The sequence below is a fragment of the Hyperolius riggenbachi genome, chromosome 1, assembly GCF_040937935.1.
Source record: "Hyperolius riggenbachi isolate aHypRig1 chromosome 1, aHypRig1.pri, whole genome shotgun sequence".
Taxonomy (NCBI): Eukaryota; Metazoa; Chordata; class Amphibia; order Anura; family Hyperoliidae; genus Hyperolius; species Hyperolius riggenbachi.
The window spans coordinates 457,274,342-457,294,953 of record NC_090646.1 but is presented as its reverse complement, the minus strand read 5'-3'; the positions used below and the strand labels follow the sequence as shown (position 1 = coordinate 457,294,953).

At 41.0% G+C, this 20,612-nt stretch overlaps 1 protein-coding gene across 2 annotated transcripts in view; it reads left to right on the top strand.

Moving 5' to 3' along the window:
* The window catches only part of SEZ6L (seizure related 6 homolog like), a 575,113-nt gene that overhangs the window by 444,296 nt on the left and 110,205 nt on the right, over positions 1–20,612 (top strand). For both annotated transcript variants that reach the window (XM_068238978.1, XM_068238971.1), the window contains exons 9-10: positions 16,368–16,562; positions 18,824–18,962. In XM_068238978.1, coding sequence (XP_068095079.1) covers positions 16,368–16,562; positions 18,824–18,962 — 334 coding nt within the window. The remainder of the gene's footprint in view (positions 1–16,367; positions 16,563–18,823; positions 18,963–20,612) is intronic.

Here is a 20,612-nt window from a genome sequence, read left to right as displayed (position 1 = left end):
TAAAGTGCCTATGCTTCTGTCTTAAGTTGGAAGTGAAATCACGGCCAAAAGTTTAAGGCAGAAAATATTTCGAACAAATAAGATCTATCTTCTCTTGTTTCCTGTTAAACAGGAAGTTAGAGGATCTCACCAATGGGGATTATTTAAAATAATTAAAAACTCTTTTTTTATCTTGTGGAGGAGTAAGTAGAATGTTTTTCAGGTATTTATTGCTGTCTATGTCCCTTTTTACTGTTGTGGCACTTGTGAGAGGAACTGAAAGGTCATTGTGCAAATGCAATATATGCAACAGTAAAAACCTTTTACACAGCTTACATTTTACACAGCCTAAAAAAGGTCTGGGTTAAACCTACTCTTTAAACCTTTGACTTTCGAGGATAAGATTGATCCCAGACAGTTTGGCTGTCAATGGGTTAAAGCCAGCTTATAGTGACATCATCCATCATCTACCACAAGCTTGTTTTAAAACCAAGGTGTTGACTCCTGGTGGTGTTTAGAGGTCTTCGCCCACCCATAATTACTGCTGCTCATCTGCCTGCTGCTCTTCCCGGCTACTCACTTGGCAGGACGATTAAGAAGTGGTCCAGTTATTAGAGGGCGGGGGCAGGGTTCAGAATGGCTGGAGTGGGAGGAGATAAGATTTTTTTCCAACATGTTACAAATTTGTTTACAATTGATGACATATTGAATTTAGATAAATAAAAACCAGTTCCTAGATTGGTTCCACTTCAATCTGCATACAAATGTGCATCACGTCTGAAAAATGAACATCTCTATTGCTTGCTTAATTGTTGTTTTTTGTTTCTAGAATGTGTACAGTATAATTCTGACTTTAGAAAATGCAATTTAGTGGTTATCGGCTAGACAGTTAGACATTTGTTCTTCATATCATCAAATGTATAGTCTAGTTTTGTAAAAAAAAAATGGTTGAAGAATAAAATACTTCTTCATCAGGAACCAAACAAAACAAATCTGTATAATTACACATTGTTAATACTATTTCCACTATTTCTCTTTTAAATCCAGTCGTATTCCTCCCTTCTTCTCTAATGTTGATTTTCTCCTGTCCCATTTCATGCATCAACTATCCTTTAGCCAATTTATGCAGCACCAGTAGCTGATGGCATATGTGTGTCTCTTACAAAGTGTTGCACATGTGCCTGGTTTTACTCCGTTTGCATGAACCAGTTGGTTGGTAAATTCCCATAGTCTCTTGGAACTTGCTTTATTTTACATTTTTAAGTTATAAAGCAATTAGTATTTATTTTTCATGAACAAGAAAGACATTGGGTAATGGAAACAATTCCAGTTCTGCCAGGAAATCTTTGTAAATAGATGCACGTGTTATGTAATCAGGAAGGGGAACAGGAAACATCAATAGAAAAGGTCCTTGTAGATAATAGACTCAAGGCTAGCAATCAATGCCAGTCTGCTGCTTCTAAAGCTAATAAGATTCTCTCTTGTGCTGAATAATGCACAGACTCAAGAGAAATGCATCATTGTGTCCTTATAAAAACATTGCAATTTCAGCTTGTATGTGCAGTTTAGTTTTGGTCACTAACTCACAATATTATCCTGAATTCATAAAAGGTGCAGAGAGGAGAAACTATATTAATAAGGGACATAGGGGGATCCACATTTACTAGGATAGAGAGGTTTAAATAAAGGAATTACCCTTTGAAAGGATATGAAGAGGCATATGTTACATGATCACCTACATGTAATTAAAACAGAACTCAATGAAGTGTTACTGTAGTGACATCTCATTGGAAAAATATTTGCCATTTAAAACATTTTAACTCTTGAACAGTTTACCAGAGTTTTAAATACTCTTTTTAACCAGCCAACAAACTCACCAATTTAGAGCTGGATAGCATACTGGTAAGGCTTTTGACTTTAATGTGAGATTTGAGCCTTTGACTAAGCCAGTATGTAAAAACAGTAAGGAGTCTTTGAGCAAGTCTCCCTAATGATCCCAGTCGCCCATGGAGTGCATCATAAGTGGCTACAGTGTTTGACTCCACCAGGAGGAAAACGCGGTATAAATGTTTTGTGTCTTGGGTCTTTAGATGGGTCAGGGAAACAGAGAATTAGCATTAAAAAGAGACACCTAGGACACAAATCAAAGCAACAGAGTATTTGCATTCCAGCTCCAAGGACTGTTGAGTTGTCTTTAACTACTTTGTCCTCCTTGACGTATAAAAACGTCAAGGAGGACAGGCGCGCTCCCGCGTGCTCCCGCGGCCGATCGCACGCGTGCACGCGCACTCCCGGCCGCAGAGTCGGTAGCCACGGAATCAATGTATCGGGCTATGGAGCCCGATCATTGATTCCTCTCCCCCGCTGAAAAAGCGACAGCTTCTCTTGGAAGCTTCACTCTTTCTGAAGCTGTGTCCCTCTAAGCGTACATTGTACGCTTAGAGTGACGTCATGTAAAAAAAATCGCGATTGCCATCTTGTGGCCAAAAAGTAAAACTACAAGTAAATGCCCAAAAACATTACAATACACCAATATTTCCCCAAATAAAACACTTTTATATCCCACCCACCCAAAAATGCCCACATAAAATGTTTAATAAAAAAAAAAAACATTACTATAAAAAAAAACAACACATAAATATATACCTAAGGGTCTAAACTTTTTAAATATCTATGTAAAGATGAAATATTTCTCTCTATTTTTTTTTTATAAGCTTGTAAATAGTGATGTATGCAAAACGGAAAAAATGCTCTTTTATTTCCAAATAAAATATTGTCGCGATACATTGTGATAGGGACATAATTTAAATGGTGAAATAACCGTGACAAATGGGCAATAACAATACGTGGGTTTTAATTATGGAGGCATGTATTATTTTAAAACTATAATGGCCGAAAACTGACAAATGATGGATTTTTTCATTTTTTTTTCTTATTCTTCCTGTTAAAATGCATTTACAGTAAAGTGGCTCTTAGCAAAATGTACCCCCTAAAGAAAGCCTAATTGGTGGCGGAAAAAAACAAGATATAGATCAGTTCATTGTGATAAGTAGTGATAAAGTTATAGGCTAATGAATGGGAGGTGAACATTGCTTGGATGCATAAGCTGAAAACGACTGAGATGTTAAGTGGTTAAAGACAAAAGATCTGTCTTTCAGAAGTTGCTGACCAGTCTAAGGCCTCAAAGGAAGGTAGGATAGAAAGGTGCTGGCACTGCAGGTAGGGGTTCAGGGAGGGTTGCAGGGGTGCAGACCAGGTATCCGGTGCGATGCAGATGGACCAGCATGCTCAGGCTCAGATAGACATCATATGCAGGCAGAGAAAAGGATGAGAAATGCCGGCACTGCTGTAAACTGCTTGTTTATTCATAACACATGGTGCAACATTGTGGATTCAAATGTATGCATATTGAGACATAACATACCGGTTTACTGGTAAAGCTGTGCGGTGGGTGCTGGGGGATGAGAGCCTTACGGCTGTTTCGCGCAGATACGCTTCTACGGAGGCCTCTGTAGAAGCGCATCTGCGCAAAACGGCCTTAAGGCTCTCATCCCTCAGCACCCACTGCACAGCTGTACCAGCAAACCGGTATGTTATGTCTCAATATGCATACATTTGAATCCACGATGTTGCACCATGTGTTATGAATAACCAGTCTTAGCCCTGTACACAGGATTGATGTCACCCGTCGGGGATCGAGACTCGATCCCCTTAGGAGACATCCCTGAGCCATTCCTGTACAAACCCATAGTCAGCCTGGAGGCGGAGAGTTGACGAAGCGTTAAAGACATGACATCACACGGTGAGTGGGGTGAGCGCGAGGACAGAAGAATCGGTTCCTATTCAGCTAAATTGATTCACCTGGCGGATTACTGGGAGGGCAGTGGTCATTCATCAGGGGTCACTGTACACACACACCGGATTATATAAATGAGGAAGACATTGGGTAAAACTGATCAGTGAAATGTGCAGAAGTGTAGTAGGGATTGTACAGGGATTAAATAATGTTGAAAGTTTAAAAACATCAATAAACAATTTTTCTCCTAGGTGATAATTTCACAACTTTGTCTTTTAAGCCACCAGCAAGTAAAACAAATACTGAGAATAATTTTCATAGTACTTTTCAAACCACTTTTGGTACTTTTTCCATTGCGGAGTGCTGACAAGTTATTTTAATCACTATGCGACCGCCTAACGCCGACTGGCAGCCGCAGAGTGTCTCTGTTGTTCCTCGGTCATGCCATGTGTCGTCATCTCACGAGAAGTGAGATTAGACAGGAGCTCGCACGATCGCAAGCTCCCATCAGTAAACAAAGCCGGACGCAATTATCAGCCTGCCAGCCTGCAATCGGAATTTCCATTGCTGATAGCCATCTTTTCAAGGCTCTCAGAGAGTTTAAAACAAATTGATAACTAGCTCGTTTTCAAAGTATTGTGCTGTTAAAAGTGTTTAGATGTAAATTGAATGGGTCTTCAGCTGCTCAATTACCCCATTACCTAATTAGAATGTTGCTACCTGAAATCTGGGCTGACCAGCATGCTAGAAGTAGGCATACCCTCAAACACAATATACACACACACACACACACACACACACACACCCTTGACAGCAGGAGTGGCAAGAATAACACTGTGTAAGAGGGCCTAGTAGGGCTGGTAGAAAGCGCATTATGGAATGGGGTAGGAGGAAAGTGGCCCTGTATTGTGTGTAATAGAAAGATAGAACTTACAGTTTTGTACACAGTACAGAGGAATGGTACTGCATCTAAACTAAAGCTGCATCTGACTGACATTAGCTGCATAGAGCTGCAGGGCAGGACACAACTGCGCTCATTACAGTTGAGACAGGTGTTAAACACCTAATGGAGGATGTTTGCTTCCAAAATCATTTGCATGCAAATGATTTAATACAGACCCTTCCACTGCGATGATGGATCCTGTTGGAAGGGACCTTAGCAACTAGCCATTAAAATGGAGTAAGGGGTGCAGCGTGGACTGCCCACACCCTTCCTCCAGGCATAAGGCCATTTAGCAATCACTATGACTGTAATGGCAGTTCCTATGCCACTTTCAGCTGCACTGAGTACACAGTACTGGATTATCATTTACTGATTTTGTGGATTTAGCTGATGCTGCTGTGTAGATTGCACCATTCCACTTCTACAGACTGCAAAGGGAGGTACCAACAATGGATCTCTCTGCGAAGCATTCTATGCCTACGGCAATGACAGTCTGTGGTGTATAAAGGATCTAGTGTTTGGGCTCCTGGCCAAGTACTTTAGAAGTTATTTATCTGACATAAGCTAATCAAGCAATTTAGTGACAGATAAAATCAATCTAACACGTCATGCCTACACAGATCTATGAAAACCTTTTTGCCTGAAATAGGGCTTGAAGTTTAACAAAAAGCGAAACATAAATATGTTATAACTGTCCAGTATATCATTTTTTCACACCTTCCAAAGTCCTGAATATATAAACGAGTTTTCTTTGGCAAGCCCAACAAATATAGGATGTTTGGCAGTCTTAGTGAAGAATAATAAATAATAATGTAACATAATAAAATACAGCATCCTCCACATCCCTGCAGTAATAAGATCTTATACTGTGCTATAGATCATATACTTCTTTAATGCACAAAACTGTCCAATGGCTGAAGGGCTCAAATGCAGCTCATCATGAAGGGAAAAAGATAGGAAGCAGGTACTGTATCTTATATATTTATGACACATGGAAGAAGGAGTAGGTATAGAAAGTGCTGCATTTTTAATCCTTCTACTTTATCGTGGACATCTAAAGTATATTAATACAGAGAAGGTTGTTATGAATTCCAGTGATAGAAACCTGTAAGGCGAAACATGATCATTACTGAGAAGCAAAGTATGAACTGTAGACCAAAAGCAACACAGAAACACAATAAAAAAAATCCAATAATAGAAAATGATGTACTGTAATAAGCATGGCTGCTATGCCCAAGCTGGGACAATGTGGGAAGGCAGAACAGTCTGAAACCTAGCACTACTCCTTTACTCACACCCTAAGTCAAATATTAACATTGAAGTGATCTGAAACTCTGATATAACATTCAATAAAAATGTGTTTTCCTATTTTTTATCACCCATACAGTTATCATATTTGCTTTTCTGCACAAATAATATTGTCCATTTACAAATTACATGTTCCCAAAGTACAGTTTATCTGTTCTGAAAGCTGCCCATTGCATTTTATTCAAGCTGCTTTTTATTGTATATTAAAATCTTCTTGTGAGCTCTTCTGAACTGTGTGCATGCTTGAAGCAGAGACAGCTCCTTCTTCTGAGCACAGCTAAGAATGTAACAATATCGGAATGAGACAATGTTATCTCCTCTGTGGATGCAATTCATAAGCTGAAGGGGTTTTCCACTGTGGGACAAAGTGCTGTGTTTAACTGTTTAAATGCTGTTCTGCTACATTTTTGTGCTAGTAGGTGTAGGGCTATAAGGAATCTTTTAGAGCAAAGAATAAATGCTGAGTTTCAGACCACTTTAATCCTTCAATTATGCCTATCATTAGCTCTTTCCTAGCCTGATACAAACATTATCTAATTTATGTATAATGATAGCCTTAAAGGGAACCATAACTCTGGAAAAAAAAATACGTTTCACTTACCTGGGGCATCTACTAGCCCCCTGCAGCCATCCTGTGCCCTCGACTTCAGTCATGTCTCCTCCGGTCCCCCGCTGTCAGCTAGTTTTGATTTTGCCGACTGGGAGTCAGCGGCCCCCAACGCGTACCTTTACACATGTTCCCGCTGGTGCAGAATGCTATCGCAGGTGGTAACATGTATCTTTATACGCGTTGCAGGTGCAACACATATAAAGAGACAGGTTACCACACGCAATATCGTCCTGCACCAGCGGGAACACGTGCAAAGGTACGCGTTGGGGGTCACCGACTCAGAATCGGCAAAATCAAAACTAGCTGACAGCGGGGGACCGGAGGAGACGTGACTGACGTCGAGGGCACAGGATGGCTGCAGAGGGCTGGTATATGCCCCAGGTAAGTAAAACTTTTTTTTTTGCCAGAGTTAAGGTTTCCTTTAACCCCTAAATGTAAGTCCTAAACTAGCCAAAACTAACTTTTACCTTATACTTACACTAACATCTGCTAACACTAACATAAACTAAGTTCATCCCTTGAACTATCTATTCTTCCCTTTGATGCCATTGGCGAGTGGAGACCACTTGCACTGAATTTGAGCAGTAAGAAGTTTATAAACCAAGAAACAGAGTAGTTGAGAAACACAAACTGGATGCCAAAACATCTGACTGATGGAAAAGTGGCTATAGAAATATTTATGGCACTCAGAGGATATGATTACCACAGAGAGTGACAGTCTGGAAGCCCATGCTGCCGGGTGTTAAAAAGCAATGCCACCAGCAGGCAAAACAGGGAACTGCATATTATGGACTGTGGTTGGTCTGAAGCTGCAGAAGGAGCCTATTAAGAGACAATTAAGTAGTGCTTAACACAGTTTTTGTTACCCGTATATATAAATAAAATATAATGTTCAGAATAGGGGATCTTGAAGATAATTGTCACTGAGATTAAAAACATTCCCTGCATCTTAATGTTGGCTATAAACATGTAAAATATCTGTTACTGGGAATAATTATGAAAAGCTGCCAGCCTGTTTCTCATACCACAGTGTAAATCATGTCAAAGGGTGTAGACTGCACTTCACCTGCTTTCCTCAAAGGACTTGTCAAGCCTGGAAATAATCTTTTGGAAGTAATGTAGATGCTTAACCTTCTGTGCAAACGAGACCTTGTGGAGATGAATATAATATTCTTTATAATACTGCTCTTTCATCTCTAACTTTTAAAGCAAGCATCAAAATATATATTTTTTACAAAGTGAGAACTGTTGAAGCCATCATTTGTGATCTTTACGGCAACAAAATACATTGGATTCTCACTCCTAATTTATTCAATATGTCAGATCAGAACAATTGTGCTCCCAGTAAAGGATTTATAAAAACATGGCCCACAGCTATCATTCAGAATCCTTGTTCCACCTGACATCTAATTGGCTGCTTTAAGCAACTACTCCATTTATGCTCCTTTTTTTTCCTCATCTGTCTTAATAAATCACCCATCAAGAATGTATTCACGTCACAGTATAAGGCCAAGTTATAGAAACACGGACCTATTAGACAGCATAGAACTCTCAGAAACAAATGTTCATTCTGTCAAAACAGGGAAGAGATGGTAGAGCACAATGAACACGAGCACAATGAATCAGATAAATTCAGATTCCTAACATGGACAGTGTTTTCCAGCTACGGTGTGTCTGTGTATGTGTCAGTGTGTGCATTTGCTTGTGTTTGTGTACTGGGAGATGCAGATCTTATTTAACTTAAACAGCTGAGGTAACGGACAGTAAATAACTACATAAATGAGCAAGGCTAGTGAAAAGGGAGGATAGACTGAGACTCAAATCTTCACTAATAAAGAAGTGTGGTAGACAAACCCCAGTCCAGGATCTAACCCAGCTTGGCAGTGATATGTAAGTGGTAAAGCAAGAGGCTGGGGTGGGTAATACCACCCTGCAAATGGCTTCTATGAAGAACCCAAGTTATTATTCTAGGTGGTTTATTATCCTAAAGGATATACAGATCCAAGATTGACATTGGATTGTAAGCCTTTGGGCAGGGTCCTCCTCCTTTTGTGTCCTACCTGATCATGCACCCATTACTGTGCACCCATGCTATGCATTTGAGTGAACCTAACTTGCCTAATCACCATGCCCCCCTCCAGTGACTAAGCATTACCTTGTACTCATACTGTGCTGCATGATCTGATCTTTCTTGTATTCCTATATTGTCATATTGCTGTTTGTCACCCCTAAATTTTGTCTGTAACCTAAATTAATGTCCAGCGCTGCGTAATATGTTGGCGCTTTATAAATACAATAAATAAATAATAATAATAATAAATAATAAATAAAAGTTCCAGGTCCAATGTCTGCCCTAGGGCCATTCACTCTGTTGCTACACCACTACTTATATTACAGAAGCATAGTACATTGTGCTTTACAGGGTACACGGAACATTTCTTATTACTAATTGTCTACCAAGAGGCTCACCTACCAGTGTGTCTTTAAGATGTAGTTAAACATGAAGCCCCTGAAGAGAATGCAGTATAACACTAGGATGACGGAAACATAAGCTTCATACCGGCAGTGTCCTTGGTGAAAAATGAACCGAAGAGCCCAGAGCAACAGGGCAAAAGTAATAGTCATTTAGCTAACATGCTGGAGCACTCCTGCAAATAATATCTTCCAATCCCTTGTACCATTATCTATAAACGTATTGCTCTTGGATCACACATATTGCTCAGAACATGATTTCTTTCCATTGTATATGCTACAGGGTGCTTTAGTTATATAGATTATGTGAAACAACATAATAATTCACTCTTGGCTATAAAAGGTGTCATGGGGAGGAAAGAGAAGCTACTTGTATTTAAATAGATTTGATAAAGAAATAATGCTCTCTGTCTTTATTATATAAATGGCCCACATATGCACTTCAAAATAATAGATTTTCTCTTCCAATTACATCAGCTTCCCAATCTTGCCTCTCAAGGCTGCATTATATTGGGCAGATTCAACCTTAAAGTATGGAAAAAAAAGAGAGCGAAATAATGGCAAAGGAGAGCCACTTGATCTGACTACTGTTCTCCTATAAATAGAAAGTGATTTATAGCTCCTGCAGATAGACTACATCAAGCCATGAAGTCTTTAGGGATTCACAAGTCTTATTCATTTCCTTATTCATTGTAGGCTATGCAGCAGTTTATAAACAGAAACAGACACACAAGAAACAAATGGTCTAATGAGAAGTGATAGCTGTCTATAGTTTAACGCCAGGATAAAAGACTTAGCTCAGCCAAAAGTCATATGACTTAGGTTGTAACCTTGAAACTATATCTTATAAAATTTTCTGTGATTAAGCATACATTGTTTTGTTTGTTTGTTTTTGTTTGTTTTTATGCACTGTTGGTTTCAACCATGTTTTACTTTAAGCCTAGAGGTTCAAAACTTAGATGTTTGGGAAGTTTCTCCAATTACGTAAAAGTTGACCTTCCTCTACAGCTTGCTAATACTATTTATTCTCCTGGTAGACCTTAGCCCATTTTTATGATTGCTTCTGCAGTAAAGGAGTGTTGCATGATCAGAATAAACATGAAGGTGTGGAAATCAGAACTTAGTATTTTCCATTAGCTCTGTCTCTTTTCCTTCCTAAAATAGCAATAAATGTTCATAACATTCCAATAACCTCAGCTCCTCAAGCAGGCTGCTTAGGAGAAATATTGGATTCTGTATTTTCATATAAAGCACACAGTCCTCACCGACTACCTCCTGTTGTCTTTATTTTAAAATATATCCAGCATCCAGTTTCCCCTGTATCCATCCAGTATGACTAGCCCATTCTTGTCAATTTAAAGGTGCTGTCCACAGAGAAATGATATAGTATGCAGGCATAGTATAGAAGACATTGCCATAAGGGGGTTGGGGTGAAGTGGATTACAGTAGAGTCTTGGATTGGCTGATGCTGGATAAGTGTACTTTCTTGTTGCTTGAGACTCAATGTTAAAAATAGGTCTAGCTAATACAGTACTATAGCCCACTCTATATACATACCATGATCTCTGTATTAAATGGTAAAATACAGTAATTGAAAGTATATCAACCTTGGGGGAGCTGTGTTAGCCAGTCTTCAGCCACAGCAGAGCCCACAAACAGCCTAAGAAGTTGGCCTTTACCACTGTGAGCACTGCTGGCAATTTGTGCTGAGATTGGGTGATACTGCTGGTTAGTTGAGTTCTGGGTAATCGGGACTCTATTGTATGTAATTTTTTCTGCCCAGGAGCTTCTGTGAACCATAATACTAGTAGTTTTTAGGCTTTTCCATAGAATTATCTGCATATCCTGGATTTTGGCAGATTGACTGGCACAGGTATATATTTTTTACGCATTTGTACATATTTACAGCACAGTCATACCAATTTATTCTTGAACTTAAGCTAAATTCAAAAATATTTTTAACTTAACTTTAGATAAAACAAAAAATAAACATAAAACAAAAAATAAACTACTAGTACTTCTTTTCTCATTTTCTTGAAGAAAAAAGACATACTGGTGAAATAAGAGGCACTATAAAAGCAGAACTACATCACCAAGGAACTACAAACACACACAGTGAATGCAGAATAATTACACTGCTCAAATTCATGGCTTGTAATTATTATTTTTGTGAACTGAGATGATGTAATGCATTACTCATAATACTTTAATATTTCTTGGTACACAACAGGGCTCTGTGCCGAGCATCCCATTACACCCTAATGAAAAAGAGTAGGAATGTTAACACACGCAGATACTAGCTAGATCTTGGGTACAGAATTAATAAGTGGCGGCATGCCTTCTCCTGTATGCAGGCATTTGTACAAACTCCTGCTGATATCAGATGTAGAAAAAAACCTCTAATGAACACCCTCGTTACTCTCAGCTTTTACTGATAAGGATAGATTTCCTGAACTCGGACCTTCTTAAAAAGAGATTAAGGATCTCTTGCTGAGAAATGTGGAGAGCAAGTTGAGCAGTTTTTACCAGTTGAAGGACATCGTAAGAAGATGATTTTCTTATGATAATGTTTGGAAGAGCACCAGGCCCGAATTCTCTTTGCAATCCTCTGCCACTGCAGAAGACGGTCTCAGTCATTAAACTAGAATAACTAGAATGTTTAATAGCAATAAGCGAAAAAATCTCCTAACAGACGCATTTTCAGTGACTCAAGGGGAGGATTAAATTCAGCCAATTTAAGCCTCTGGCTAATTAGCTAGGTAACAACCAATTGGAAAACAGCTAATGGATTTGATTTACTCAATTTCAAATCAGTGGAAATAGATATTTTAGCAGAGCTCATGATTAGTGTCTACTGTGTAGTGCAACTGTTATGACAAAACAAGAAAGACTCTGAAGAAAGAGACATTCAAAAGACAAACACTTATATTGTGCTTTTCTCCTGGCGGACTCAAAGCACCAGAGCTGCAGCCACTAGGACGCACTCTATAGGCAGTAGCAGTGTTAGGGAGACTTGCATAAGGTCTCCTACTGAATAGGTGCTGGCTTACTGAACAGGCAGAGCCAAGATTCGAACCCAGGTCTCCAGTGTCAGAGGAAAACTCCTAACCATTACACTGTCCAGCTATTCAAATACACAGGTTCTGTGCAAAGCATATATCTCATCCTTGTTCTCTCTGTCTCTTTCTCTTTCTCTCCTCTCGCTCTCTCTGTCTTCTCTCTCTCTTATCTCTCTCCCCCTTGCCCCATCTCTCTCTCTCCCACTCCCTCGCTCCATCACTCTCACACCCCTTTGCTCCATCTCTCTCTCTCTTCCCTCTCCCCTCACTCCATCTCTCCCCCCCCCCCCTCGCCTCACCCCCCCTGCTCCATTTCTCCTGACCCCTCGCCTCCCCCCCCCTCCCCCCCTTGCTCCATCTCTCTCCTCTCTCTCTCTCTCTCTCTCTCTCTCTCTTTCCTGCTTCTCTGTAAATAAGTTTCCCTCTCTTTCTACCTCTCTTTGTTTCATGCTGCATTAGACATTTAAACCAGAAAAGATAGATAAAGACTGGTTGTTTAACTACAAGGCTTGGCAGATTATTCACTGCATAAACCCCGAACTCATGTAAAACAGTAAAAACACTGTTGAAATATACCATGTGTAAAATGTCTTGTCTGACAAAAGATTTTACTTCTCTCCAACCAGCCTCATTGATTCTGATTCTGATGCCCCGGCCACAGAGCACAGCCTGCATCACCTCTATATGCATTTCTATTATTTTTTTCTGCAGCTGAGCCACAAATTGAGAGGACATACTACAAACATGCCGATTCAGCAATGCTGAAGAGTGACAAATGGAGAAGCATCATTCCTTCCTCACACTGCTAGAGTGACAGACAATAGACAGTGCAGCAGATACTTCAAGAGAAACTCCGACCAAGAATTGAACTTTATCCCAATCAGTAGCTGATACCCCCTTTTACATGAGAAATCTATTTCTTTTCACAAACAGACCACCAGGGGGCGCTGTATGACTGATATTGTGGTGAAACCCCTCCCACAAAGAAATTCTGAGTACGTACTCTTGGCAGTTTCCTGTCTGTGAACCTTGTTATATTGTGGGAAATAGCTGTTTACAGTTGTTTCCAACTGCCAAAACAGCAAGCAGCAGCTACATCACCTGCCAACAGTAAAAATGTCACTATATGATAAATGGCAGAATATGAATTAGGGATTTAAAATATTTTACAATGGGCAAACACTGACTAAATCATTTATACATAATTATTGTAAAAATGAAGCACTTTTTTTATTACATTATTTTCACTGGAGTTCCTCTTTAAAGAGGAACCATAACAACATATAGTAGAATGCAGTAAATTATTCAGTTACTCACTTTTACAATAAATATCCTGGTTTCAGCATTAGAAACACTTCTTATAGCTATATATTGCTGTATACTAGTATGTAGCCTCACCCTCCCAGTGAGGCTTATTCTAGGCTGTTTATTATGTGATATCCCCCGACCCCACGGGCAGTTGGGGAAACCAGAGAACTTTTCTACCGGCTTTAGAACTCTCAGTAAAGAACATTCCACAGAGATCACCTGCCAGTACTAAAGATGTTGCCGACTGTGATACATTTCAGAAAGTAAATCAGGGAGAGGAAAGATTTTACAATGGCCAAGCACTAACTAAAAATAAATAATTTATAAATGAATACTGTAAAAAAATTCAGCTATTTTATTCATTATGTTATTTTGACTTTAGTTATGTTAGTTTCTCTTTAACAGCACACAGACACGCACACACACACACACACGCACAAGCACACACACTTCCTCTGTTGGTGCAGGGAATTATGGGAAGCAGGTGCAGACAGATTCCGAGACTTATACTAACCATATTTAAAAGTGACATAAATCATACTTTATAGAATTTATAAATCGATTAAATGGTTTATTTTTAAATAAATTCTTGGGGCCTGATTCACAAAACGGTGCTAACAGTTAGCACCGTGGTGAAAAGCCCTTTATCACACCTAAACTCACTTTAGGCATGATAAGTTTAGGTGTGATAAGTTTAGGTGTGATAAGTTTAGGCATGATAAGTTTAGGTGTGATAAGTTTAGGCATGATAAGTTTAAGCACCAACTGCGTTAGCACCGCAGTGCACAGCTGATCAAAAGTTTTGCGCTAGCAAAGTCTGGTGCACTTCGCATAGAGTTTAATGGCGCTGCTATGCGTGCGGGACTTTGCATGCTATCTACACTTATCTAAACTTAGCATGCCTAAACTTATCACACCTAAACTTATCACACCTAAACTTATCACACCTAAACTGGCTTTTCACCAGCGTGGTGCAATGGTTATCATGCCTAAAGTCTCTAACTGGGTTAGCACCGTTTTGTGAATCGAGCCCTTGGAGTTCTTCTTTTCACAAAGACCTCTGTGAGTCTTTCCAGCACTTCCAGGGTTAATGTAGAGTAGAACAAATTATAATGACCAAGACATTGAAATAACAGAATCATGACTTACTGAGTTTTATTTATGAATACAGTGGAAATGTCAGCTGAAGCAAATTTGAAGCAGTTGCCTTAAGCACTTGGTTATAATGTTTAAAGAAATAAATCTGATTAATAACTTTAGGGCTGGTTCACACGGCAAGCTGCTGGCGACTTATTGAGCCAACACTAAACGCTTTTCTGCTACTGAGTCAAAAAGCGTATATGACATCAATTCCTGACGTTTCAACGTAGCATGGCGTTTTGAGCCCCGAGGGGTCCCTAGAAAACTTAATCGACTGAGGCATGACCATCGGCAATTGATGGTAAATGCATTGAAATGAATGCTGAACACAGTGGATCCCAGCAGTTAAACAAAGCAGTGCAAAGGAGCACCACAATAGGATTCAGTTGGTGTGCCTCGACCCCTGCCCCTGTGTTCGAGGGACATGCCAATCAAAACAGTCAAATGGGTCGGCACCACTCGGGTATAGTCCTTAAGCTCTTTTATTGCATATATTCAGGCAGCAATGACAGATGCTGTTTCGGGTTAAACGCCCTTATGGGATCCCAGCAGTAAAGGCTGTGCACAGCCAGCCGCCAGCAGTTGCCCATGTGAACCACCCCTTAAACAGCTGTTTCTCTTTTGCTGTCATTTTCTTTCGACCAGTCCTGATATATCAGCTCCACTCTGCTTTGCATATGGCGAAGCTGTATTTTATAGGTGCACTTCTCTAGTTTGATTATTTTTCCCATCACAATCAGATCTATAGGCAGACTATGGAGAGGGTAGGTAGGCACTCAGTGTGAATTGCAGATGGAAAAATCTCGCTGAAAGGCAGTGTAGCAAACTTCAGCAGAAGCTACGTGCTCACGACAAAAGGACTTCAAACATTGTGACCATATCATATAGAAAAGAGAGAACAGAAAATGTCTGGCACTGTAGCTTTAATGCGTGACAGCAGGTGTACAAAAATATTGCATACAACGCATACAAGGACAATGTCCGTGGAAGTGATGGTACTTATCGTGCTCTTGCTGAAGGTGGGGAGGCAACTGTGGGCGCCAGTGGGTGCACGGCCTTACAGCCGTTTCGCAATGGGGTAAGCCTTGCTTCTTCGGAGGCTTCTCGTGCACGAGAAGGCTTGTATGCGTTGTATGCAATATTTTTGTACACCTGCTGTCACGCATTAAAGCTACAGTGCCAGACATTTTCTGTTCTCTCTTTTCTATATGATATGGTCACAATCAGATCTATGCACATCACCTTCACTGGGAACACAAACATTAATGGACCTACCTAAAAATGTGCACTAGGAATACATTCTTTTCATCATAACTCATTTCACAGTACTAATTATCTCATCACCCTGATTTTTCTAAAAAGAAAAACCATGTCCTGGGAAAAGAGAGGCGAGGTCTTCCCTTAGTTATTATTCAGCGATAGAATGAATACCTTAGCGATCTGAAATATGGTGCTGGTCACATGTCAGTCTAAAAACTATATAGAAACTTGTAGTACATAGTAATTTGTAGCACTGCATGAGATGTGACTTAGTGGAGAAGTGTACTTTTAATGCACATTAGCTGTGAAACATTAAAAAAAGAAACCATCAAGTACTCCTGCAAAAACAGTCCCTTACCTATACTTTATACATGTGATCAGAAAGCTGTTTCAACCATATTCCAGTAGTACACTCTACACAGCAGGCTCTCAATAGTTTTGAACTTATGTGGTTTGGCATTTTTGTGACTGTTAATGTTATTTCTTTTTCAGCTTTTGAGCGAGGACACTGCTATGAACCCTACATCCAGAACGGCAACTTTACAACAACTGATCCAACTTATAGCATGGGGGCGGTGGTGGAGTTCACCTGTGACCCCGGACACTCTCTGGAGCAAGGACCATCGATCATAGAGTGTATCAATATGAAGGATCCATACTGGAATGACACAGAACCTCTCTGCAGAGGTAAGGCAGCTATCATCTTCCCTCATTAACTACATAAGGACCAGGGGATTTTTCCTTGCGCTGTGCTGGGTGGGCTCTTCAGCCCACAGCACAGATCGTGTTTTCTGCAGGGCGATCAGACTTCTCCCCTTTTTTGTGTTTTGCGGGGGGGGAGGCTCCTCAAAGCCCCCCTCCTCAGCGCTATTCTGCCTTCCCTCTCCTTCCCTCCCTCCCCTCCTCACTGTGGGCGGCACAGTACGGCGATCCGTCCTGTACCGCCTCTGATAGGCTTCAGCCTATCAGATGCCGGTGATCCCCGGCCAATCAGAGGCCGGTAATCGCCAATCTCCTTTACGGCGCTGCTGCGCCATAAGCGTCGAATGATGTAAACACCAAGGATTTCTTCCCCGCGTGTTTACATTTAGCCTGCGAGCTAAGGCTGATCACAGAGACACCCTCCATGAATTGAGATAGAACGGCCGCTCAAACGGCTGAAGGCGGAGCTCAGCTCCGCCCACCAAGCAGGAGATGCGCGCACAGCCTGTGCGCAATCTCCTGCAAACTGCTGCCCCAGGACTTTATGCCAGTCGGCGTTAGGCAGTCCTGGGGCTGCCGCCGCGGCCACGCCCATCGGCGTGACGCGGTCGGCAAGAGGTTAAAGGGACACAGAGCAGACACCGTGGGTATGCATATGAGAAGACACTGCATTTGCATATAAGTATAGCCACCGATATTTGGTAAAGAAAAGACACTCACCAGCCCCTTATGTAAGCGCTCCTGCTCCTGGGCTGGCCACTATAAATGATATTGTAAACCGTGACTCTGACATAAAGTCATGTTGTGAACTGGAATACAAAGCCTGCAAGTCCTCTCTGCGCATGCGCAGGCTTCCTGGCTTCTTCCTCCCCTTCACGTGTGAACCACAATAGGAAGCACGGCTGGGGGAGTGGTTAATAGCAAGGAAGCCAGCGCATGCACAGAGAGGACCCGCAGGCTTTCTATTCCAGGTCACAGCGCGACTTTATGTCAGAGTCACTGCTTACAATGTAATTTATAGCGGCCAGCCTGGGAGGAGGAGCGCTTACATAAGGGGCCAGTGAGTGTCTCCGCTTTACCAAATAGCCGTGGGTATGCTTATATGCATGCCCACGACGTCTGCTCAGGGTCCCTCTAAAGGACAACTGAAGCGAGAGGGATATGGAGGCTGCCATTTTTATTTGATTTTTATAATAGTATACCAGTAGTAATACCAGTTGCAGTTGCCTGGCTATCCTGCTGATCCTCTGCATTTAACCCCCCTGGCGGTCTGATTCTTTCCAGATTTTAGGGTCTTAAAGTGGAGCAATTTTTTGCAGGCTTTTAGACCCTGAAGCCTGTAAAAAAAAAATCACACCGCAGAGAGATCTGCAGCAGCTTCAGCACTTACCTCCCTGGGATCCAGCACTGCAGTTCTCCTTCCATCCTCTCGGTGGTTCTTTAACCCTGTAGTGTGATCGCTGTCTGTCATCATGACAACAAACGTTGATCACACCCGAGGGATGCAGAGACTCAGAAAACAGGAAGGAGAATGACTGCCAGCATCTGGATCCCCTGGGAGGTAAGTGAAAACGCCTGCTGTGCTCTGCACAGTCCTGCCGGCAGCTACCATGAGTCACATTCGGGGTCGCTGCTCCTGGCTTGTTTTTTCCACCCTAAGCCTGACTTGTGATAAGGAAAGGAGGTTAATACTTTTAGACTTCATAGACCCTGAACAAGCAGATCAGGTGTTTCTGACATTGTCAGATCTGACAAGATTAGCTGCATGCTTGTTTCTGATGTGATCCATACACTAGTGCAGCCAAAGAAATCAACAGGGCTGTTAGGAAACAGGTATCCTTTAAAAGAAAATATGGCAGCCTTCATATTCTTTTCACTTCAGTTGTCCTTAAAGGAGTATTGTAACGAAAAATTGTAATTGTTCTCCCAGCGACGTCAATGGGAGCAAGGACGCACGGCCAGGGCTCATGACATTAAATTAAAGTGAGCTGCGTCGGGGCACCGGAGGATCGTTTTGTCCTGGCACGGGCATAGGATGGTTTTGTCCCGGCATGGGCGGAGGGTCGGTAGAAGCCCCAGGTAAGTTAAACTCTCTTTTTTGGGGTGTTACAGTACTCCTTTTAAAGTAAGGAAAACATGAAAAGTACATTTTAAATAAATCCATATTGCTGCAGTATTTTAACGTTTGCATTTCAGTTTTGTTTACATAATTGTGAATCAGATACATTTCTCCTATGTTCTTCTAGCAATGTGTGGTGGGGAGCTCTCTACCCCAGCGGGGGTAATTCTGTCACCAAACTGGCCTGATCTATACACAGAAGGAGAAGACTGTATATGGAGAATCCATGTGGGGGATGATCGCAGAATATTCCTTGACATACAGCTGTGAGTATTGCTGGATACAGCGCTAACACCAGCCTCTGTGCTGGATACATTTCCACTGGCACAGGTTGGCTGGTCACTTTATTTGAAAGGTTACCCGCTGCAGGCATTGGTAATGCATATCAGTTCCCTGTTAGCGCAGTAGAAATTAATGAGATTTCCTCATCTCTTCCTACAGTGCAGACATCCATGCCCCAAAACCCCATAAGTCCCCACAATAATTATTTTATAATTTCATTTACGAGCAGAGGCTTGACAGAATGCCTTCGGCTTATGACAGCATGGAAATGAGAGGAGCTGCTTGTTTAACATGTGCAGTAATAAATTATCTGTGAATCACATCGCAACCACAGTCTTAGATTATGGAAGTTGGGTCCCTCCTAACAAAAAATAGTCTAAAGAGTATTTGCAATAGACACAAGCATATGTCCGATGAAGACAACTACCAGCCTCCAGTTCTATGAGTGTACTACTCACTGATTAGTGTGAAGATCACTATAAAAACTGTTGTCTGAAATGAATGTATTAATGTTGTACCAGGTAACAATTCTGTTTTTAGTACAAGTGAAAGCTGTACTTGTAGTAGTACTTATATACAAAGAAACCTTAACATTTAAAACCAAGGTAAAGACACAATGTTTTCCTTCACCTGTGCAGATGCTCAATGGCAGGAAATGTCTTTATTTGTATACAAACTTCTTAATTGACTGATGTTAAAATCCCTTTAAAGAGTAACTGATAGGCAAAAAAAAGCTAATTTAAATCTCTATTCTCCTGTGTTAAACAGTTTGGAAGGAAGTCAACAAGGCAATACTGAAGTTAAAAAGATATCTTGCTTTTTTGTTGGCTGAATAGCAATCCTCTTTATCCCCAGGCTGCTAAGGAAGCCGCAGGCCGCAAAACAGAAGGTGCAGAGCATGCTGGGAGGGTTTTTTTTCTCTCCACTGCACTCCTTGGTCCTCCCCTTCATTTCCCTATCCCGCCCTAAAGCTGGCCACTAACGGTCCAATTTCTAGCGAAAAATCGTTAAGGTGGCCACTAACGGTCCAATTTCTAGTGAAAAATCGTTAGAGCGATCAGAAATTCTGATCGGATTGGTTGTAAATAATCTCCATTGGTGGACACAATAGATTATGAACGAGTGAAAAAAATGTCGTCCGAATGAATTTTCGTCGAACCAAAATTTGGATTTTCCTGTTGATTGTGATAGATAGGAAGCAAAGATTGGTTCGTTGATGGTGTAGTGAACGATGTATTGCAATATTTCACTTCCGATCAGAATTTCTGATCGCTCGAACAATTTTTTGCTAGAAATTGGACCATTAGTGGCCACCTTTAGAGCGATCAGAAATTCTGATCGGACGAAAAATCGTTCACTACACCATCAACTAACCAATCATTGCTTCCTATCTATCACGACCACCAAGAAAATCCAAATTTTCGTTCGACGAAAATTCATTCGGCCGACATTTTTTTCACTCGTTCATAATCGATTGTGTCCACCAATGGAGATTATTTACAACCAATCCGATCAGAATTTCTGATCGCTCAAACGATTTTTCGCTAGAAATTGGACCGTTAGTGGCCAGCTTAAGGCTGCTTTCACAGTGGGACATTACAGGCTCACGTTACAGCAGCCTGTAACGCAGCCCA